General features: G+C 45.7%; 3 protein-coding genes across 4 annotated transcripts in view; 1 reads left to right on the forward strand and 2 right to left on the reverse strand.

Annotated features, from left to right (window-relative positions):
• Positions 1–11,102, reverse strand: part of PRKAR2A (protein kinase cAMP-dependent type II regulatory subunit alpha) — a 149,472-nt gene extending 138,370 nt beyond the window's left edge. For both annotated transcript variants that reach the window (XM_059160846.1, XM_059160847.1), the window contains exon 1: positions 10,559–11,102. In XM_059160846.1, coding sequence (XP_059016829.1) covers positions 10,559–10,811 — 253 coding nt within the window. In that variant the 5' untranslated portion in view covers positions 10,812–11,102. The remainder of the gene's footprint in view (positions 1–10,558) is intronic.
• On the forward strand, positions 10,810–17,235 carry LOC131825504 (uncharacterized). The gene is made up of 5 exons (XM_059165011.1): positions 10,810–10,906; positions 11,037–11,299; positions 12,851–12,970; positions 13,766–13,861; positions 14,243–17,235. Exons 1-5 carry the CDS (start codon positions 10,810–10,812, stop codon positions 14,330–14,332), a joined length of 666 nt encoding a protein of 221 aa, XP_059020994.1. The 3' UTR covers positions 14,333–17,235.
• The window catches only part of SLC25A20 (solute carrier family 25 member 20), a 30,448-nt gene continuing 26,054 nt past the window's right edge, over positions 17,051–21,444 (reverse strand). The window contains exons 5-9 of the mRNA XM_059160848.1: positions 20,418–20,535; positions 19,648–19,720; positions 19,169–19,278; positions 18,566–18,690; positions 17,051–17,903 (exon numbers count right to left, since the gene is read on the reverse strand). Coding sequence (XP_059016831.1) covers positions 17,841–17,903; positions 18,566–18,690; positions 19,169–19,278; positions 19,648–19,720; positions 20,418–20,535 — 489 coding nt within the window. The 3' untranslated portion in view covers positions 17,051–17,840. The remainder of the gene's footprint in view (positions 17,904–18,565; positions 18,691–19,168; positions 19,279–19,647; positions 19,721–20,417; positions 20,536–21,444) is intronic.

Genomic DNA, 21,444 nt, shown 5'->3' on the forward strand with positions numbered 1-21,444 from the left:
CTGCAGTATTTCATAGAGCTTGCAAAAAGATGAATGTAAGGAGTGAGGGGAGAAAAAAAAGTCAGAGACTACTCTCATCCCCATCCTAAATTAAGTCTTCAATCTTGGCATTTACCCACACTTTTAAAAACCAGAATGTCAGAGGTCCCCAGGATCATGTCACAGCCCTATTCTCTTTGACCTGGATAGCCTCATCCACTTCCAGACCACACTGATAGCTTCCCACACCTCTCTTCCAGTCTTGACATGCTTCCTGGTTCCAGGCCTGTTGTTACTATGGCTATTTCTACCTGGCCACCCTGCAAACCTATCAAATTCATGCAACCGATCCAACTCTGTCTTCCCCTTAATTAAGAAAAAAAGTGTGTGGAGGGGTAAACACCTGGGTGGCTCGGTCAGTTAAGAGTCTGCCTTCAGCTCAGGTCATGATCCCAGGGTCCTGGGATCCAATCCTGCATTTGTGGGAGGGAGGGAAAAATCCTTGCTCAGCGGGGAGCCTGCTTCTCTGCCTTTGCCACTTCCCCTGCTTAAGCTCTTCCTCTGAAAATAAATAAAATCTAAAAAAAAAAAAAAAAAAGTGGGGGGTAGGGGAAGAAGAGGAGAGGAAGGAAGAGAGGGAGGGGAGGGAGAAAGATTAATCTTAACATTTCTGAGTGGGATATTGTGATATAATAAGAAATATATGTTTGGTCTCTGGCCCTGGTTCCTGGCACAGAGCTCCTAAAACCCTTGGAATTTCCTGAGTGGCCGAGAGGAGTGTCTTGTTATTCCTAATAAGCCCCTATCAACCATAACCAAAGTTGAAGCTAATAAGGAGGATGGGGGCTGGTTACCAGAGGAACCAACCAGGTGACTGGAACTTTCAGCCCCTTCACCTCCAGGGAGGGGAGAAGAGCTGGGAATTGAGCTCATCGCCAATACCCAATGATTTAATCAATTGTGCCTACATAATAGAACTTCCAGAAAAACTCTAAAATAAATGGGTTCAGAGCTTCCAAGCTGAACACACTGAGATGCTCGGAGGGGCACAGGCCCCTTCCCATATACCCTACCCTAGGCATCTCTTCCATTTGGTTGTTCCTGACTTGTATCCTTTATGGTAAAAATGGTTTAACAGTAAGTGAAGTACTTTCCTAAGTTGTGTGAGCCATTCTAGCAAATTATCGAAGTCCAGGAGGGGGTTGTGGAAGCCCCCAATTTACAGATGCTTGTGATTAGCCTCTGAAGTAGGGTCCCATCTTGCAGGACTGAGCCCTTAACCTGTGCAATCTGCATTAACTCCAGGTCGTGTTAGAGTGTTGTGAACAGAGAAACAACAGCATTCCTCTACCTAGTATCTTTAGTAACAGCATCATCCCTGTAGTATGCCAAGAATAATACTAGGTTCAACCCAGATGGAGTGTGAGGAGTAAACCCTGACTTTCCTCTCTCCCTCTCTTTCCAAAAGCAAGAAGTCAATAATCCTTATCAACTAAATCAAAATACATATCTCAAGTATACAACCCGACCTTGAATGTGACCAGAGATAAGATAAAGGTTCAACCTTCCTAAAATGAATAAAATTGAAATTAAAACATTGAGAAAAAAATTCCAAAAATTAGTACTTTTAGAAGAATTTTAATACCTGTGTTACCAAATGTACTGCAAACTTTATATTCACACATGTTGCTGGTGACTGCATGTGGTGATCAGCACAATCCTTCTAAAAAGCATATGACTAGGGTGCCTGGGTGGCTCAGTTGGTTGAGGGACAGCCTTCGCCTCAGGTCATGATCCCGGACTTCCAGGATCGAGTCCCGCATTGGGCTCCCAGCTCTTTGGGGAGTCTGCTTCTCCCTCTGACCTTCTCCTCTCTCATGCTCTCTCTCACTCATTCTCTCATGAATAAATAAATAAAAGCTTTAAAAAAAATTAAAAAATAAAAATAAAAAGCATATGACCATACAGTACTTAATAAATAACAAACAAAAGTACATTTTCACCTAATAGTTCTATTTCTAGCAATATATTCTAGGAGATCAAGCCAAAAATGTTAAAAAGGCTTGTGTACTCTTTGAGGAAGACACGGTCACAGTAGCAGTGGAGCCTGGGGTGCTAGCTCCTACTCCTGACTCCCAGTACTGGCTCTCCCTGAGGAACAATTCCGTCAGGAAGCTGAACTGCACCCATGGCTCTTAAATATAACAGAATATCACCCCTGAACCAGAGGTGGCGATTCACCAAACTACAATAACTGTAACCAGCCGCAACATAAAATCTGTGAAGAAGGTGTATGCTGATCCGATGAGAAGAACAAAGGAAAAGAATCTCAAAATGAAAGGACCAGTTCAGGTGCCTAACAAGACTTGAGAATCACTACTTAGAAAAATCCTTGGGGCACCTGGGTGGCTCAGCTAGTTAAGCATCCAGGTCTTGGTCTAGGCTCAGGTCATGATCTCAGGGTTGTGAGATCAAACCCCATGTTGGGCTCCACATGGGGCATACAGTCTAGTTAAGATTCTGTCTGCCCCTACCTCCCTCTAAAAACATCAAAACAAACAAACTCCTTGTGGTGAAGGTAATAAGACTTGGGATCTTTCTCAGATGAGGATCTGTATGCAACTCACTGGCTCACACAGTCCTGAGATTGTTAAACAGATTCCTTCCATCAGCAGAGCAGGAATCAAGGTTGAAGTCACCACTGCAGATACTTAAATTAACTACCTTCATAAATTATCAATTGCTGGGGTGCCTGGGTGGCTCAGTTGGCTAAATGTATGCCTTCAGTTCAGGTCATGATGCCAGGGTCCTGGGTCAGGCTCCCTGCTCAGTGGGGAGCCTACTTTTCCCTTTCCCTCTGCAGCTCCCCGTGCTTGTGCTCTCTCACTCACTCTCTCCCTTTTTTTCTCTCTCAAATAAATAAAATCTTAAGAAAAAATAATCAATTGTTTAAAAAAAAACCCTATACATAAAATAAGTTCATACAAGCAAACAACTGCAGGCAACCTGAAAGGAGAATAATTAAGTAGAGTATAATATATTCACTTGATTTACAAACTGCAGCAAAAAATCATTATGACAACAAAATACCAGCAAAATACATCCAGCAAAAGGATTATACCTTACACCATGACCGAATGGGATTTATCCCAAGAATGCAAGGGTAGGGGCGCCTGGGTGGCTCAGTGGGTTAAGCCGCTGCCTTCGGCTCAGGTCATGATCTCAGGGTCCTGGGATGGAGTCCCACATCGGGCTCTCTGCTCAGCAGGGAGCCTGTTTCCTCCTCTCTCTCTCTGCCTGCCTCTCTGCCTACTTGTGATCTCTCTCTGTCAAATAAATAAATAAAATCTTTAAAAAAAAAAAAAGAATGCAAGGGTAACTCAACACACAAAATCAATCAGTGTAATACATCACATTTAAAAAATGAAGGGGAGGGGCACCTAGGTAGCTCAGTGGGTTAAGCCTCTGCCTTCGGCTCGGATCATGATCTCAGGGTCCTGGGATCAAGCCCCACATGGGGCTCTCTGCTCAGCGGGGAGCCTGCTTCCTCCTCTCTCTGCCTACTTGTGATCTCTCTCTCTGTCAAATAAATAAAAATAATATTTTTTTAAATTAAAAAATAAAAAATAAATGAAGGGGAAAAGCCACATGATCATTTCAATTGATGTACAAAAAAGCATTTGACAAAACTCAACAACCTATCATGATAAAATCACTCAACAACTAGGAATTAATGGGAATTTCCTCAGGGCACCTGGGTGGTTGGTGGTTCAGTTGGTTAAGCTTCTGCCTTTGGCTCGGGTCATGAGATCAATATCTTATTTATTTGAGACAGATATATATATAGAGAGAGAGAGCATGCCCATGAGCAGGGTGGGGAGAAGCAGAGGGAGAGGAAGAAGAAGACTCCCAGCTGAGCAGGGAGCCTGACGGGCGGCTGGATCTCAAGACTCCAGGAGCCAAAGGCAGACGCTTAACCAACTGAGCCACCCAGGTGCCACAAGGATGCCCACTTTAGTCAACTCTATTCAGGATAGTACTGGAAGTCCTAGCCGCCGCAATCAGGCAAGAAAAAGAAATAAAAAGGCAATCAGATTGAAAAGGAACAAATAAAACTATTCACAGATTATTACATGACCTTATATACAGAAAACCCTAAAGAATCCACAGGTTGCAAGGTATAAGATCAACACACAAAAGTCAGTTGTAGTTGTATACATTCACAATCAACACTCTGATGATAAAATTTAAGAAAACAGGTTTTCTTACAGAAATGGAAAAACTGATCACGAAATTCATATTGATTCTTGATCTTGGGGTCGTGAGTTCAAGTCCCATGCTGGGCATAGAGCTTATTTAAGAAAAAAGAAAAAGAAAGAAAGCAAAGTGGTTGTATTGTGAATGTATTTAATGCCACCGAATTGTATACTTAAAATAGTTAAAATGGGGGACATCATTTGTGGAGCACACAACTCTTGATCTCAAGGTTGTAAAGTTCGAGCCCTCACTGGGTATAGGGATTACTTAAAAATAAAATCTTTAAAAAAAAAAAAAAACTTAAAATGGGGCACCTGGGTGGCTCAGTGGATTAAATCCTCTGCCTTTGGCTCAAGTTGTGATCTCAGGGTCCTGGGATCAAGCCCCGAGTCAGGCTCTCTGCTCAGCAGGGAGCCTGCTTCCCCCTTTCTCTCTGCCTGCCTCTCTGCCTACTTGTAATCTCTGCCAAATAAATAAAATTTTTTTAAAAGTTAAAATGGTTGATTTTACATTATGTACATTTTACTACAATTTAAAAAGGAGGTGTGGAAGAAGGGTGATTTTAGTGATGGTGTGGAGGAGATATGAGTGGGAGGCCTACAGATGCTTACCATAAAAGCCAATCCTAAGACAGGAACAGGGAGGAGGGACAAGATGAGAGAGCCCAGAGAATACTATGAGTGAGTGAGAGACACAGAGAAAGACTAATTCCTAGGTTTATTGCTTTAAAACTTAGAGGAAACACAGTGTAACAAGTATGCTAACAACATCAATTTTTGGCATATGAGTTTGAGAGATGAATGAGAGATGACCAGCTGGCAAAATGAGCATAAACACATATCTGTATCAGCAGAGAAAGTTGTGAAGCTATAGTTTTGATTTTGAAGGTCCAGGTTCAAGGCAGTAAAAAAGCTCAGGAAGAGAGCTGCTCACTGAAGAAAAGGTAACAAACTAAATTCTGGACATCATGAACTATCATTTAAAAGGCAGAGACAAGGCCAAGTGGTGGATGGAAAGCCAGGGGAATGAAGACACAGATGTCAAGAGGGAGGGTGGTTCAACAGTGTCAAAATTCTGCTGAGAGAGCCACTAGGGGAACTGCAGAACCATTATTATTAAGCAATTTTAAAAAGTTCTGCTAATGCTGTTTGGACCAACTCCTATGTTATGTGGTATACACTGTGTAGTACAAAATGCTGGGGAAAATTCCTAAGGAATTCACTAAAAAAACTACTAGAACTAATAAGTTCAGCAAGACTGTAAGATACAAGATCAATATTCTTTAAAAATTAACTATTTCTATATACTTGCAATGAGCCATCTGAAAATGAAAGTTAGAAAACAATTCCATTTACAATAACACCAAAAGAAATTAATTACTTAGGAATTAATTTAAGAAAAGATGTATAAAACCTATATCTGAAAATTACAAAACATTATTATTCTTTAATTCATAAGATCTTCTTTAAAAGATCTAAACAAATGGAAAAACATCCCATATGCATAGCTCAGATGACTTAATGTTAAAATGGTTATTCTCCAAATTAATCTACAAATTTAAGGCAATCTCTATCAAAATCCCAGTTGCCCTCCTTGAAGATGTTGACAAACTAATCCTAAAATTCACATGGAAGGGCACCTGGGTGGCTCAGTGGGTTAAAGCCTCTGCCTTCAGCTCAGGTCATGATCCCAGAGTCCTGGGATCGAGCCCTGCATCAGGCTCTCCACTTCTCGGGAGCCTGCTTCCTCCTCTCTCTGCCTACTTGTGATCTCTGTCTGTCAAATAAATAAATAAAATCTTTAAAAAAATAAAATAAAATAAAATAAAATTCACATGGAAATTCAAAGAACCCCCAAAGCCAAAACAATTTTGAATAAGAACAATGTTGAAGAACTCACACTTACTGATTCCAAAATTACTACAAACCTATAGTAATCAAGACAGTAGTAGTGGCACGCAGACAGATAAGTAGACTGAGAGGGCTCTTTTTGTTTTGTGTTTTGTTTTGTTTTATTTTTAAGTAGGCTCCATACCCAGCATGAAGCCCAACACAAAGCATGAACTCACAACCCCAAGATCAAGACCTGAGCTGAAATCAAGAGTCAGGGGCTTAAGCAACTGAGCCACCCAGGTGCCCCTAGAATCCTTAATGTAAAAAGTTAGAATGTAAAATGGTGCAGCCACTTTTGGAAAACATTCTGGCAGTTCCTCAAAAAGTTAAACATGGAGTTACCACATGGTCAAACAATTCTACTCCTACATATATACGCCAGAGAGAAACGAAAACATATATCCACATGAGAACTTGTACACATGAATATTCACAGCAACATTATTCATAATAGCTAAAAAGTGAAAAGAACTTAAATGTCTATCAACTGATGACTAAATAAAGGTGGTATATCCATACAATGGAATAGTATTCAGCAACAAAAAGGAGTAACAGATTATGTGCTATAATACTGATGAACTTTGAAAATATGATGCTAAACAAAAGCCAAGAGCCAAAGACCATATACTGTATGACTCCATTTATATGAAATGTCCACAAAAGGCAAATCTATAAAGCACATTAGAGGGCAATGCAGATATTGGCATTCATGGCTAGGGTATTAGGTTGTTTTGCGGGTGATGAAAATTGATTGTTCTAAAACTGATTGGGATGATGGTTGCTCATATCTGTGAATATACTAAAACCACTGCGGGGGGAACCACTGAATTATACACTTTAAAAGGGTGAGTTAGGGCGCCTGGGTGGCTCAGTGGGTTAAGCCGCTGCCTTCGGCTCAGGTCATGATCTCAGGGTCCTGGGATCGAGTCCCGCATCGGGCTCTCTGCTCAGCAGGGAGCCTGCTTCCTCCTCTCTCTCTCTCTGCCTACTTGTGATTTCTCTCTGTCAAATAAATAAATAAAATCTTTAAAAAAAAAATAAAAAATAAAAGGGTGAGTTATATAGTACGTGAATTACTATATATATATATATATATATATATATATATATATATATATATATATATATATGCTAGAACACCCACAGAAAGAAATGTTTTATGGTAAGTACAGAAGTAAATCAAGTCTGGATGCCAATTTATTGTTCTCGTGAGGATAGTTACAGTAACTTATTAATACGTCTGAAGTTTTCAGGCTTTCCCAAAAGTTAAATACTCATTATAATACTTCATACTTGGTGTGCTGTTTGACATCAAACACTGTTATTAAAACAAACCAATAACAGGTAATAACTTCTTTGAGTGTTTCAAACAGCAGTTTTATAAACTGAATTGGTAAAAAAAATAAAATAAAAAATAAAAATAATAAACTGAATTGGTGGTTAGCCATACTAAACAAAATCTCTCTTGCTACATACAGATCCACCTCTATATATCCTAGTTCTTATTTTTGGTATTGTGGGCTTATTACCCTAATGTTCCTAATCACTGGATATGTAATGTATTTCTTATATTTTTAAAAATTGTGATAAAATATACATAAAACTTACCATTTTTTAAGATTTTATTTATTTGAGAGAGAGAGTGAGAGAGGGAATGAGAAGGGTGAGAAGGGTGAGAAGGGCGAGGGTCAGAGGGAGAAGCAGACTCCCCACTGAACAGGGAACCCAATGTAGGACTCGATCCCAGGACTCTGGGATCATGACCAGAGTTGAATGTATTTGCTTAACCAACTGAGTCACCCAGGCGCCCCAAAACTTACCATTTTAACCATTTAAGTGTACTACTCATGGCATTAAGTACATCCACAATGTTATGCAACCATCACCCTTATCCAATTTCAGAACTTTATCATCCCAAAGAGAAACTCTATACCCATTAAACAATAACACCCTATTACCAGCTCCAGCTAACCTTTATCCTACTTTCGGTCTCTATGAAATTTACCCATTCTAGGCACCTCATATAAGCAGAATCATATAATATTTGTCTTTTGGTGTCCAGCTTACTGGATTAGCATAATATGTTCATGGTTCACCCAAGTTGCAGCATGTATTAGAATTTCATTCCTTTTAAAGGATGAATAGTATTTCATAGTATATATACATATGACAATTTATTTATGCATTCATCTGCTGATGGGACATGGGTTGTTTCTACCTTTTGGCTACTGTGAATAATGCCACAACGAACACTGGCATGTAACTATACGTTTGGCTCCCCAGTTTCAATTCTTTGGCATATATACATAGCAGTGAAATTGCTCAATCATATGGTAATTCTTTGATTTTTTTGAGGACCTGCCAAACCATTTTTCCACCGCATATAGACCATTTTACACTCCCAACAGCAGTGAACAGGGGCTCCCAATTCTCTACCTTCTCACCAACAATTGCAATTTTTTTTTCATAACAGCCATCCTCATGGGTGTGAAGTGGTATCTCATTGTGTGCAATGTATTTTTAGTCTATTATCTGTAAACAGAAGTTCACCTAGTGTTGATTTCTATAATTATATGTAGCACAGCCATGTTAGAGATACAAACAACAAATATTTACATGCCAATAAAATAAAGCACAGAATTACAAAGATTTAAATCAACTGAATTTTGAAAAAGATATCAAAGATGACAATGAATATAGACATAACACAAAACCTATATATGCCATTTTACTCACCTGGGACTAATGTCTAAAAGACTAATACGTGTACATAAAAATTTCACAAAGCAAGTTACAGTTTTGTGATTTATAGATATGACAGTGAAACAAATGAGGAGTCACTCCTGAAGTAAAATTTTTAGAGACACATTTATCCCTGACAGATCATTGTCACTGACCCCATTTTAAAGATAAGTGAATCTGGAATCAAATAGGTTTAACCACTTGTCTTAGACCACAAAGCAAATCTTTGGAAGAGATCTGGAAAATAACAATTTGACTTCTAGGCTTAAGGCAAAAATCTCATAATTTAATGTGCAAAATATCAAAGAAAAACTGAGAACCATTTCAACTCTTGATGGTAAATAAACTATGGGAAGTTGTCCACAACACTGAAGCTTACAACCTCCAACAGCAATGACAGATAAGAAACGGACTGGGACAGATAAGCTAACGGACCTGAACTGAATGTGGATTCTACTCAAAACTACATTTCCCGCCCCGCCCCCACCATGCTCTAAGAACACTGAGTCTCTAACTCTGTCTCTGTTTTCATTGTTTTGTTAAATTTTGGCGGTTCAAACGTAGGATAATTCTATTGTTAAACTGACAAAGCCTATGATGAAACAAACAAAGAAAATGAAATTGTTCTTTGACAACCTTGCCTAAATCAGATATAGAAAGTGTTACTTGTCTTTTTTTCCTGCACCCTACATGCTAAACAAGATAGTTACTGTTTACCCTCACCGAATTTGATCCAATCGTTTTAGCGAAATTGAAATATATATTACGTATATTTTAAGAAATATTTTAAATTTCAAGAAATACTAAGAACATTTTAAGAAATCCATGCCCAGTTATGCAGAAGTGAAATGACCTGACTGGGATTTGCTTTAAAATACTTCAGCATGAAACAAGATGGGACCGAGGAGGGAGACGAACTGAACCGTAAGAGACTCTTAATCTCAGGAAACAAACTGAGGGGCGCTGGGGGGGTCGGGGAGGAGGGATAGGGTAGCTGGGTGATGGGACATTAGAGAGGGTATGTGCTATGGTAAGTGCTGGGAATTGTGTAAGACTAATGAATCACGGACCTTCACCCCTGAAACAAGTAATACATTGTATGTGAATTTAAAAAAAAAAAAAAAACCACCTTAAGCAAAGCAAAGGGAAAAAAGTAGAGATGAAACATTTGTGACCTATTTAAACTGTTGAATGTGGATGGTGACATATAGTTCTTTTCACCTTTTCTCTCTCTACTTTTGGCTATGCTTAAAGTTTTCACCATAACTTTTCACAAACTGAGTGATTTCCAAAAGAAGTTACTGTCCTGGTTATCGAAGACAAGTGGGCGGATACGAACGTCCTAGTTCTTCGGAACCATCCCGGCGAAGGGTCCCCCCGCAGAGGCGAGGCCGCCGTGGGCTCCGCGCCACCACGCGGGCCGAAGGCGCACGTTTTCTCCCAGGCTGAATCTGACAACTCCCTCGGTGCGCTCCCGAGCTCGGAGGACCGCCCAGCTCCGCTGGGAAGTGGCGCACGCCCGCGGCTCGGGGAAGCCGGACAAACTCCGCTCGCGCGCTCCAAGGTCCCGGCCCAGTGTGGTCGGCCCCCGCAGCCCCTCGAGACCGCCGCTGGAGACCGCCGCTGGAGACCCCCGCACCGCCCCCTCCGTCCCCCCACCACGAACGCCGGCCCAACCCGCCGCCTACCATCCAGGTCCTCGTCGTCCTCCGACTCGGTGTCCGCCTTCGCGTCGGCGACCAGGCCAGCGCCGGGCTCCAGACCCTGAGAGCCGGAAGGAGGGGCGGCGGGCGGGCTGGCGGGCTGCGAGCGGGCCTCGCGCAGGCGGGTGAAGTAGTCCACCGCGAAGTCGACTAGGTCGGGCGGCTGCTGCCGCAGCACCTCCACGGTGTAGCCCTGCAGCAGCTCCGTGAGCCCCGGCGGGATCTGGATGTGGCTCATGCCGGCGGCGGCCGCGAGGACAGGCGGGTCCGGGCCGCCGGCGGCCACTGCCTCCGCGCTCCCTCACGCCGGCCTTTTCGCCCGGCGCCCGCGAGGTCTCCTCCCGCGCGACCCGGCTCTGGCCCTCCTCGCGCCGCGCCGCCCTTCGGCCCGTGTGTGTCTCCGGGCCGCACGACCCTAAGCTACTACCGCCGACCTGGTGCCGCCGCCGCTGTCACTGGGCAGCCGCCGCCGCCGCCGCCGCCGCGGGGACCGACGAGCGGGCAGGCGGGACGGGCGGGGCGGGAGCCCGGGTTGTGACGCACGCGACCGCGGGCGTGCGCGCCCCCGCCGACCGCCGGCCCCCAGTGCGCGTGCGCCGCTGGGCCGCCCGCCGGTCCTGTGCAGTCTCGGGTCGAGTCCCGGGAATGAGTGGTCTACGGCTTAAGGGAGTCTTTGGTTCTTCCCACTCAGCCGGCAAGACCTTTCACATATTGTTTCAACATCCGGTAAGAGCCTCCTCTTTGCCAGCACTTGGTAGGCTCCAGGGACACAGCCTAGAGCCAGAAAGCCAGACGACGCCTGGCACACACGTTACAACTTCAGTGTGGTTCCGGCTGTCCTGGAGAGCAAGAGGGTGCGCTTTAGGGGGTGACATTCAGGCTGACTCCGAGTCCTGGACAGGATCCCACGACAGGAAAATCTTGAGGAAAGCCATCTAAACATAGAGGGCAGCAAGAGCAAAGGGCTGGTAACAAGTCAGGACCACCTTGGTCCCAGGGTGGAGTGGTGGCATGACGGTAGGACCTTCAGAAATCTGGCAGGGGGTCTGTGATATGTCAAACAGGAAAGGCGTGATAGATGGTAGGAGTTTCAGTGATACAGTAATTTGAGAGCCACATGCGAGAAATAAGCCTGTTAGAGTATGTATGCTGAGCGCGGAGTAAGGTGCAGAGCAGGAATCACTTTTGTGTCTCTTCTCCTCTTAAGCACTCCCACCAGGATTCTGCAGGCCTTTGCTCTTCCCACACTCCACCCTGGCCCCACACTGTTTCATGGTGTTGAGTAGACCATAAGGCACTGTTATGCTTTGCCCCTAGGGAGGGGGCATACGTGAACTGGAGAGGCTAGGCTATTTCCCAAGTTGCCCCCTTCACCCACACCAGAGTGAAGGGAATAGAAAAAAGTGATTGTTCTGGGTCCCAGTGCTGACGAAAGGCCAGTGGGCATAGGACAGAATCCTGCCTCTCTTTGCTGGGCCCAGACAGAAAGTAATGAGCTATAGGCTTGGGAACCTCCAAGGCATTTGGGATGGTTAAGCTCCACCAGGTAATTACCCAGTATTAATTAAAATCAGCACTAAGACCTCTCATATTGGCTTGGCACATACCCAGGAGTTCAGTGCTGCTAGGAACTCAGTTTCTGGAAACAGGAGCAACAGATCCCCACTGGTACAGAAGCCATCCACCCTCTAGGCTAGGCAAGCCTGTGATTCCAAACAGCTGTGTCTCCCTGGACAAGTTCCTTGACTCCAGGGGAAAGTCTTGCACAATTTACTTTGTGAGAGCAGGGATAGTGTCCAATTTGTTTCCTTTTTTTTTTTTTCCTTAGTATTTATTTATTTATTTATTTATTTATTTTTTTATTTATTTGACAGAGATCACAAGTAGGGAGAGAGGCAGGCAGAGAGAGAGCATGGGAAGCAGGCTCCCTGCTGAGCAGAAAGCCCAATGCAGGGCTTGATCCCAGGACTCTGGGATCATGACCTGAGTCAAAGACAGAGGCTTTAACCCACTGAACCACCCAGGCGCCCCTCCAATTTGTTTCCTGCTGATTCCTTACCACACACTGTTGGGGAAGGTTTACTGAATGAATGAATGAATGAATGAATTCTTCCACACAGCAAGTGGAGTCAGTGAAACTGCTCTCCTGACCCATCTCAGAACTAGAATCCTTTTCTTTAAAGTGCCCTTTCTGATATCAGTGTATGAACACTTCATTAAGGATGGGTAGTAAGAAGCTAACGGGGCAGGGCTCATCAACTCTTCTCTGCTCTTTAGACCAAGCCTTCCAAGTATTCCAGGAATCAGCCCATATCCAGAAGAACTGTGTGTCACTCCCACTGCACCATCACACCTGGGGATCTGCCTGTTTCAAACAATCCTACAACCAACCCTTTGGTAAGGCAAATTCACAATTCCACTCCCCTACTTGCTCATTCTTCAGGTTTTATATGGTTTTTTTTTTTTTTAAGATTTATTTATTTATTTATTTGACAGACAGAGATCACAAGTAGGCAGAGAGGCAGGCAGAGAGAGAGGAAGGGAAGCAGGCTCCCTGCTGAGCAGAGAGCCCGATGCAGGGCTCAATCCCAGGACTCTGGGATCATGACCTGAGCCAAAGGCAGAGGCTTTAATCCAGTGAGCCACCCAAGTTCCCCCAGGTGCCCCCAGGTTTTATATGTTTTAAAGGGGGACAGGTACCTGTATAGTTAGGACTCTCACCTCAATTACAAAATAAGATAGAGGAAGGCCACTCTGATGACAGAGCTGGGTGTAGGCAGGTTCTCCAGGTCACTTCAAGGAAACTCCCATCAGCTTCTGCCAGGAGTAGGCTGGTTTGCTGTCAGTTGGCCCAAAGCTTGGCCTGCTAGCCAGCCAGCAAACACAGCATTCAAAGGGCATCTTTAGACCTGGAGGGAATGAGGGCCACAGAAAGCAGGAACCCCATAGCTGTTCCTTATCTCACAAACCAGCCTGAGAGTAAGGATGGACAGCCAGCCTCCCAGCCCTACCTGGCTCCCCTCCCTAACACCTTCCAAGAGCAGGGATCCATCTCTGGGAAGCCCTTCTGTTGCAAGTGGAGTCCCAAAAGCCTTCATGAAGGCTCATTTGAGCTGTCCAAAGAAGAGTGCCTTAGAGCAAAAGAGAATACCAGGGCCCTGAATCCCACATCTTCTACCCTCATCCTCCTAGGAGTGCCTTCATTCAAGCCTGTCCAGCTACACCACTAGAGGTTACCATGGCAACCAAACCCACAGACAGCAGGTAACCGGGAAACAGCTGCCACCAGTAAGTGATGGTGGGGGACAAAGCAAAAACAGAGACCCTCAGAAGCAAGAGAAATATAGAGCCTGCGGTAGAGAAGAGGCCTGACAGGTGCTCAGCTCCAAGCACCAGTCCTAGGAGTCACTCCCCAGCAGGCAGTCAGAGCTTGCAGAGACTGCCACACCACCAACCACGGGCAGACGTGAACACAATGGGGCCGGTTCTCAGAGATGTTTACAACTAGTAATCACAGTAACACAGGTGGGGCGCATGTTTAGCCTGACAGCAGTGGGTCTGGTGAAAATGAACATGGGTAAGGTACCAACTATTGTTTCCAATGAAACAGTGGATTTCATGTACTCTTGATAGGTTTATTATTTTAAAGCATTTTTTTTTTCTTTCTAGGAGGAAGAGAAACACCCAAACTCCCCCAGACTCCTCTGGGAGCCTGCTCTTGGCCCAGACCTCCCAGTGTATATACCTTCTGCCCTCTGATACCCTCTGCATACTGGGAGTGGGGGAATGGACTCAGCCCAAGCAGCAACACCTCCCTCTTCTCTGCCCAAAAGTGATCTCTAGGCCATTCCACTCCCCTACCTATCTCCTGGAACCTGTTGGTGATCTGACTACCCCTGCATGCCAGCCCCTCTGGTCCAGTCTTCCCAGCTCATTTAGCATCTACCACCATCAGTTTCTCTTTTGCCTCAGAAGTGTTTATGAGCCTCTGGGACAGGAATGCTTGGTGAAATGGGCTATGTTTTCTCTGTCATCACCCAAGCTGTCCCTCAGCCTCTATAATGCCTCCCTCATGTGGCCACTGCCTTTGGTCCAGGAAGTCTGCTCTATTTTAACAAGCATCCATGCCCCAGGATGGAGTTAATTCCCAGGCCACCTGTTTCTGCACCTGTGAGTCACCCTCTCCCCAGGACACTGTGTCCCAAGAAAGTATCAGTTTCTGCAGCGGACCTTGGGTCAGCCTCGGAGACCCCTCAAGGAAAGAACAGACCCTGGGAAGCAAGGGAAAGGCTGGCTGGAGAGCCATAGGCCTATATGCTCACCAGAGCAGAGAAAGCAGAAAAGAGAGCCCTCAGAGAACACCTGGTCCTGGGGCGTTCCCAGTACCTGTTGGGACTCTCTGCCACCTGTGGCCTCACTCACAGGCCAGTGGCCCAGCTTTGACCCTGTAGTGCAGACATGCCTCCTGGAGCTTGGGCCAAGCAGTCCCAGGACAGCCTCTGATAGCATCACAACCCTTTCTTCAGGCCTGTGGACACCCAGACATAACTCTGTCATCTGCACTCTATTATCGATCTGCCAGTGATCTTGGCAGATCAGCTTACCCGGTCTGAGCATTGGCTTCCACATCCAAAAGTGGGGTAAAAATGCGTGCCCACTAAACATCGAGTTACATGGAGATAAAGTAATAAGAATAGGGGCGCCTGGGTGGCTCAGTGGGTTAAAGCCTCTGCCTTCGGCTTAGGTCATGATCCCAAGGTCCTGGGATCAAACCCCGCATCGGGCTCTCTGCTCAGCGGGGAGCCTGCTTCCCTCTCTCTCTCTGCCTGCCTCTCTGCCTACTTGTGATCTCTGCTTGTCAAATAAATAAATAAAAATCTTTAAAAAAAAAAAAAAAGAATAAACCCATGGAAAGGTTAGAAAGGGCACAGGGGCTTCAGCCTCAAAAGAACTGTAGATAAAGAATTGTAGGTGGAGATAGTATGACCTTACAACAGGAAAATGGCACTACTGTTGCTTCTAATAGGCTTGTTGCAACATTCCACTCGCTGCCCCTCACCTTTGACCCAGTTATACTCTTCTTTGTGCCTGGGTGAGGCTGTTATCACCGGCTGGTTGTTTTAACACCTGCTGTCTGGCTTCTAAATGCTGCCTGTGACAGAGAAATTGTTGAGGAGGGCCCCAGCCCTACCCCCACCCTCACCCCCATCACGGACAGCAGAGATATATCAGGAACAGGTGGCATTTCAAAGTGCATCATAAAAAGGAAGTGCCAGCCAGGAGGGACTTACTTACCATCTGCTCTGCTCCCTTCACAAATACGTCTCCTGGGGCTTCCCTATTTGACTTAACACCTATCCAACAACCAAAGGAGTAGAAAAATCTATCACCACTAACATCAAGGAAACGAAACATTCCATTTTAAAATGGAAGCTGTTTCAAAGGGCAAAATAGCCAGACGCAAGGACTGTAAAAGTGATCCTGAGCCATGGGAATGGCTGTCATTTGGCTAGAATGCAAATGCACTCACAGGGGCTTTCAGGCAAAGGCTGAGGTTGCAGGATTATCTCAAGGACAGGGTGCTGCCAAGAGCTTCAAGAAACACTTATGTGGCCTTCTCCAAACCAGGGAGAGATTAAATAAAGACATCCTGCAGCATTAGGGAGCAGGCATAGCACTGAATTAATCTTCCTAAGCAGAGGGCACATAATTTTCATCTCAGAACAATGTTATTTGTTGTTGTTTTTGCTTGACCATAATTCCTTTCTGGTCATCCAAGAATATCTTCCCAGGAATAAAGTGTCCTTCCTTAAACCCCCAAATCTTTAGCTTCCTGCCAGGCTGGCCAAGCCCACTCTCAGATGGGGGTGGGTCCTTTCCCCCTCATCCCCTTATTCAAGTAATGGCACTAAAGCCTAAGTCCCAGGGTCTCTCTGCAGCTGCTGCAAGGTGGGATGTACCAGCAGAACTCTAACTGTGACTGCCAGGTGGGACAATGCCAGAGAAGCCCAGCTCTGGTAGCCTCACCAGCCACCAGACAAGGACAAATTAACTGGGCTCCCTTACCTCCCCTGGATGTACCTGTGCATCACCAATAGCCTAATTAACAAAGCCCGGCTGGTGACATCAGATCACAGTGACCCCCAAACTCATGATAAGTCAGGATTGCTTCTGGCTTTTAGAACAATCAACTCTCTGTTAGCTCAGGGCAGAGAGGTGAAGAGTGAAAGGAAGGGCTGCAGGCTTGTACTGAGGGCTATGGGAATAGTTAGCAATCAAGCTCCCCCACTTCCCCATCAGGCAGTTGCTGCTAGGACAGTCAGGGAAGGCTGGGCTAGCCTAAACTTCCTCCTCTTCCTCCTCCTAAATCCCCTGCCTGGAGCCACCAAGAAGGATACCAGATCCCTGACAACCTCCACCAAAGCCACAGGCTGCCTGCTGAAGTGACCCAGAATCGAAATAATTTCACACAATGCAAAAATTAGAAACAATATTTATTGTTTCCTGTTAAAATAGGGCGCTCTCATGAGAAAAGAGTGTGTGAAAAGAGCCTTTCCTACACCCCAAGCTTTGTCACTTATCTCAGCAGGCTAGAACTGTTGATTCAAAACCCTCCTCACTGTGTAGGAGGGAAAGCTCTCCATCTACTCCTGGGAAATTAGGCTACTGTACTTTTAGCTTTGATTACTTGCATGCATTAGAAAGAAAAACTCAACCTGTTAACAGGCTATCTGCCCCTAGGCACATTTGCTCAGTCTACTTGGACAGAGAGATGTGGCCTTCCAAGTCCACATCCCCATATGCAGGCCAGGATTAAGTGATAACCCTGGAAATCTGGTGGGTGTTCCTGGGTAGGGATCGAAGACAACACCAACTCTTGGTTAGCTGGTTGAAAACATGCATAGTGTCTCTAGTGAGAAGCTGAGTTTCTCTCTTTCTTGAGTAGTATTTTGGGTGTAGTAGGGCCTGTAGTCCACCAGTAGATAGCTCTCTGACCGTAGGTGGTATCTGGTCTAGAAGCTACTTACTCCACCTCCAAATCCTCTTGAGATCCCTTAAACTGACATGAGTAAATTCAAGTTTCAAAATGGCACACCAAGTTATACCAGGTAGAGGATGTCATTAAGGCAATGGTCTCAACAAGTCCATGTACAGAGTTCTGATCCCACCATTCCCCTCCCTTTGCCTTCAGGACTGCCTAGTCCTGCCCACGGCTTCTCCTCTGTGATAGCTTCTATCTTCCAGAAGCCTTGAGCAGCCTTCAGCCTCATAAGTTGGGAGTGGCCCAATTAAGGAACTTCATGGCAACTTCAAAGCCAAGGAAACAGGCCTGAGAAGGGGTTAAAAGGAAGAAAAAAGCTAGCAGAAGTTGGGACTATCACAAAGACCCCAGCACCATGCTTGGCTGCCCCTGTCAGGACCAGAACCCTTCCGTGACTTCATCAGAACCCCTCCCCAACTTCGTTCCCACCCCAGGTCAGGGAATCAAGCTGTGCTTTCATATTCCTGTGAGGGGAAGAAAATCCATGTCTCAAAACTACCCACTTCTGATGACCAAGACAGGAGATCAAAACCCCTCCCCTTATGGGGCACCTGAGTGGCTCAGATCGTTGAGCATCTGCCTTGGGTTCCAGCTATGATCTCTAAATCCTGGGATCAAGCCCCATGTCAGGCTCCCAGCTCAGCAGGGAATCTGCTTCCCCCCTCTCCTTTTGCCCCTCCCTCTGTTTGTGCTCTCTTCTTTCTCTCAAATGAATAAATAAAATCTTAAAAAAAAAAAAAAAAAAAAGCCCCTCCCCTCAAAGAATTCCAAAGACGATGACAACTGAAGCTTCAGGAAAAGAAGCAAATAAGGAGGCTCTGGCTGAGGGTGGGATTTGGGGAAAACTGAGCCCCCAATCCAATCTTGGAGCAAGCAAAAGTCAGCCCATCTAAACCTAGGAACCTGCTCTAAGCCCTGAAGGGAAAGCATAGCCCCTGCTTTCCACTCACCGCATTGGCTGGAAAGGCTCGGATCATCACTGCATTGAACCCCTTATACAAGGATGTGACTCCTTCGTTCTGGATCAGCTCTCTCAGTACATCTCTGAAACCATTAGGGTATTTTCCAGGAGGTGCTGTGGGTGGAATCCAACTGTTAAGGCTTTAGGAAGTTTCCTGACCTGCCTATAGTAACCTACACGGGAACAGTTCCATAATCAAGTCTTCCTGCTGGGTCACTGCATCAGGAAGAGAACACCCTCCAGGTCATCTGGGACCAGTCCACAGACAACACCATTCACCTTGGGATAAACAATGTCTGGATTACTGATGCTGAGGGAGTGGAGAGGAAAAGTGAAGAACGTAAGAGTCCTTCTGCTCATGGGAAGGCAGCAGAGTTGATCTGACTGCTTATCTCACTTATTTTGTGTTCTGGCCAAAAGGAAATGAATCTAGGGTTCCTAGGACACAAATGACTGTGAGGAAAATGTTGGTCAGAGAGCTGCTGGGTGCTGCTGTGGAGAGTATCTCCAGGGCCCTAAGAGCTCTGCACCCCAGGGGCAGCCAGTTCTGGTACCCAGTCCACCCCCATCTACCCCACTACCCTCCACTAACCAGTCTGGAAGCGGGACTTGAGCACGTCCGGGGGGATTGCCACAGCCCAGTTGAAGATCCCTGCGATGCCCCCAGCCACCAGGATCCGAGGCACACTGAGCTCACTGACACTGCAGAATACCAACCGCAGCCCCAGTCAGACAAAGGCTGTGAGCAAGGCATTCAAACCATCCCCACCCTTGGCGGATGGGGCAGTTACACCAAGGGAGAGGCTGGTCAGAGGGAGGAGGTCCAAGGCCAGGGCTCCTGTGACATGGTAGCTGCCACTCCTTGGAGGAGGTTTCATGAACTTGTTTCATATACTTGCTCCAGCAGGTGAAGTACAGAGTAAGCAGTGTTAGCTGGTCTCAGCAGCAAGGACAGGAAAGTGGACATGGAGCCAGAAGCAAGCCCCACTCTGCCTTCAGACCCACTCACAGTAAAGGGCAACAAACCCATGACGGAGCAAAGTGGCCTCTGCGTTCTTCTGTTCTCCTCACCTCTTTCCCTCTGGCGTCAAGATATTTTTCAGCCACTCATATGTCATGAAATACATCCCGCTTGCTGGAACATCTGTTAGGGGCAAGAAAGAAGCGAATTAAAGAATATAAAATCCTCATGGATTTCTAGAACTTAGAAGAGCCAAGCTTGGTGCTGGCCCTTTCAAGGTTTCCTGGGAAGTTCCTCAGCCACATCTCCTATGTGCAGTAATCATTTTGCATTAATTAGATGCTGCTTTGGGGCAAGCACTGGTGTGAATGAGCACAAACACATGCAACATCACTTCACCTTCAAAGTCCCCTCTGAGTGGTCCCCACGGATACGCCCACTCCATGTTACAACTACAGCCAGCCTCTGGCCTTCCTCCAAACAGCTACAGTAGGACAGGGGTGAGGCTGTGTCTGCCTCTCTGACTGCCACCCCAGCAGCACATGCCTCTTGAAACCAGGGAGAGCCCCACTGTCCCTCATCCCTCCAGCCATGACTGCTATCTACTAGCTACTCCCCTGTAACTGGCACTATCTTGAGTTACATCCTTGAGGGCAGCCTGCCAGAAGGATACAGGTCCTCCTATCCTCATTTGTCTCCATGCTGGCCAGGGATGAGACTGCCCCAAAAACAGGACACACCATGCCAGTCAGAAGTGTAGCCTGTACAATGCCAAGGCATTACCTGTATCCGGGGATACAGGTAAGACCCTCTGTGGCAAGCCCTCCTCCGATGAGCTCCCCCTGCAAGGTGTCCTCAGGTGGAGAACCTAGAAGATTACCTCGCATGAGGGTGAGCACTGTCCCTTTGTAGATGCCTCGGATCCCAGATTCCTGGTATAGCTTCTTGGCACAGTCCAAGGCCCCACTGTACTTGGTTTCTCCCGAAGAAGCCTGAATCTGAGAGGGAGGAAAAAGTCATCAAGTCAGTAGCAGCAACATCAGAGTCAACAGGCTCAGCAGGTTACAGATTACAAGGTGAGTGTGGGAGTGATCATTATTAGACCAATGAAAGACTGCCCTGTCAAACTGCTAGTTATTTGGAACATAGAATATTGGTGGAAATCACTGGGAAATAAGGTTAAATGAAAATATCACAAAGCATCCACACACAAGAAAAAAGTCAACAGAGGAGCTGGAAAATATGTGGAGGAATTCTCTCAAATACAAGAGCATTCCCAATAAAGCCAGTTGGAAGGTCATTCACTTATTCCTTCAACAAATATCCATTGAGCACCAAATCCATCCCAGGCTCTCAGAGATCAGGAAGCTTGATCAAGGAAAGGTGAACAGGAAAGAGCTGTTCAGAGCTCTAAGTGCCACGACACAGATCCTGTGCAGAGCCGGGGGAGGAGCAAGGAGAGGCTTCCATACCAGTCTCTGGCATCCAGGGCCTAAGACCCAAGAGCTTAAGTAAGGCAGGCAGGGGTAATTCCAGAAAAGATCTGAGACAAAAAACCCCATGCAAGATCCACAGCGAGTACAGAGCCAAGAGGAATCACAACACACAGAGGCATCAACCAAAGAATAATTAAAGCTGGAGAGTTAAGGGGCGCCTGGGTGGCACAGTGGGTTAAGGCCTCTGCCTTCAGCTCAGATCATGATTTCAGGGTCCTGGGATGGAGCCTTGCATTGGGCTCTCGGCTCATTGAAGAGCCTGCTTCTTCCTCTCTCTCTCTCTCTCTCTCTCTCTGCCTGCCTACTTGTGATCTCTGTCTGTCAAATGAATAAATAAAATCTTGAAAAAAAAAAAAAGTGAAGAGTTAAGCTTTAACAGTTCCAAGGAGAAACATGAAATAAACATATAAG

This window comes from Mustela lutreola, chromosome 2, assembly GCF_030435805.1.
Source record: "Mustela lutreola isolate mMusLut2 chromosome 2, mMusLut2.pri, whole genome shotgun sequence".
NCBI lineage: Eukaryota > Metazoa > Chordata > Mammalia > Carnivora > Mustelidae > Mustela > Mustela lutreola.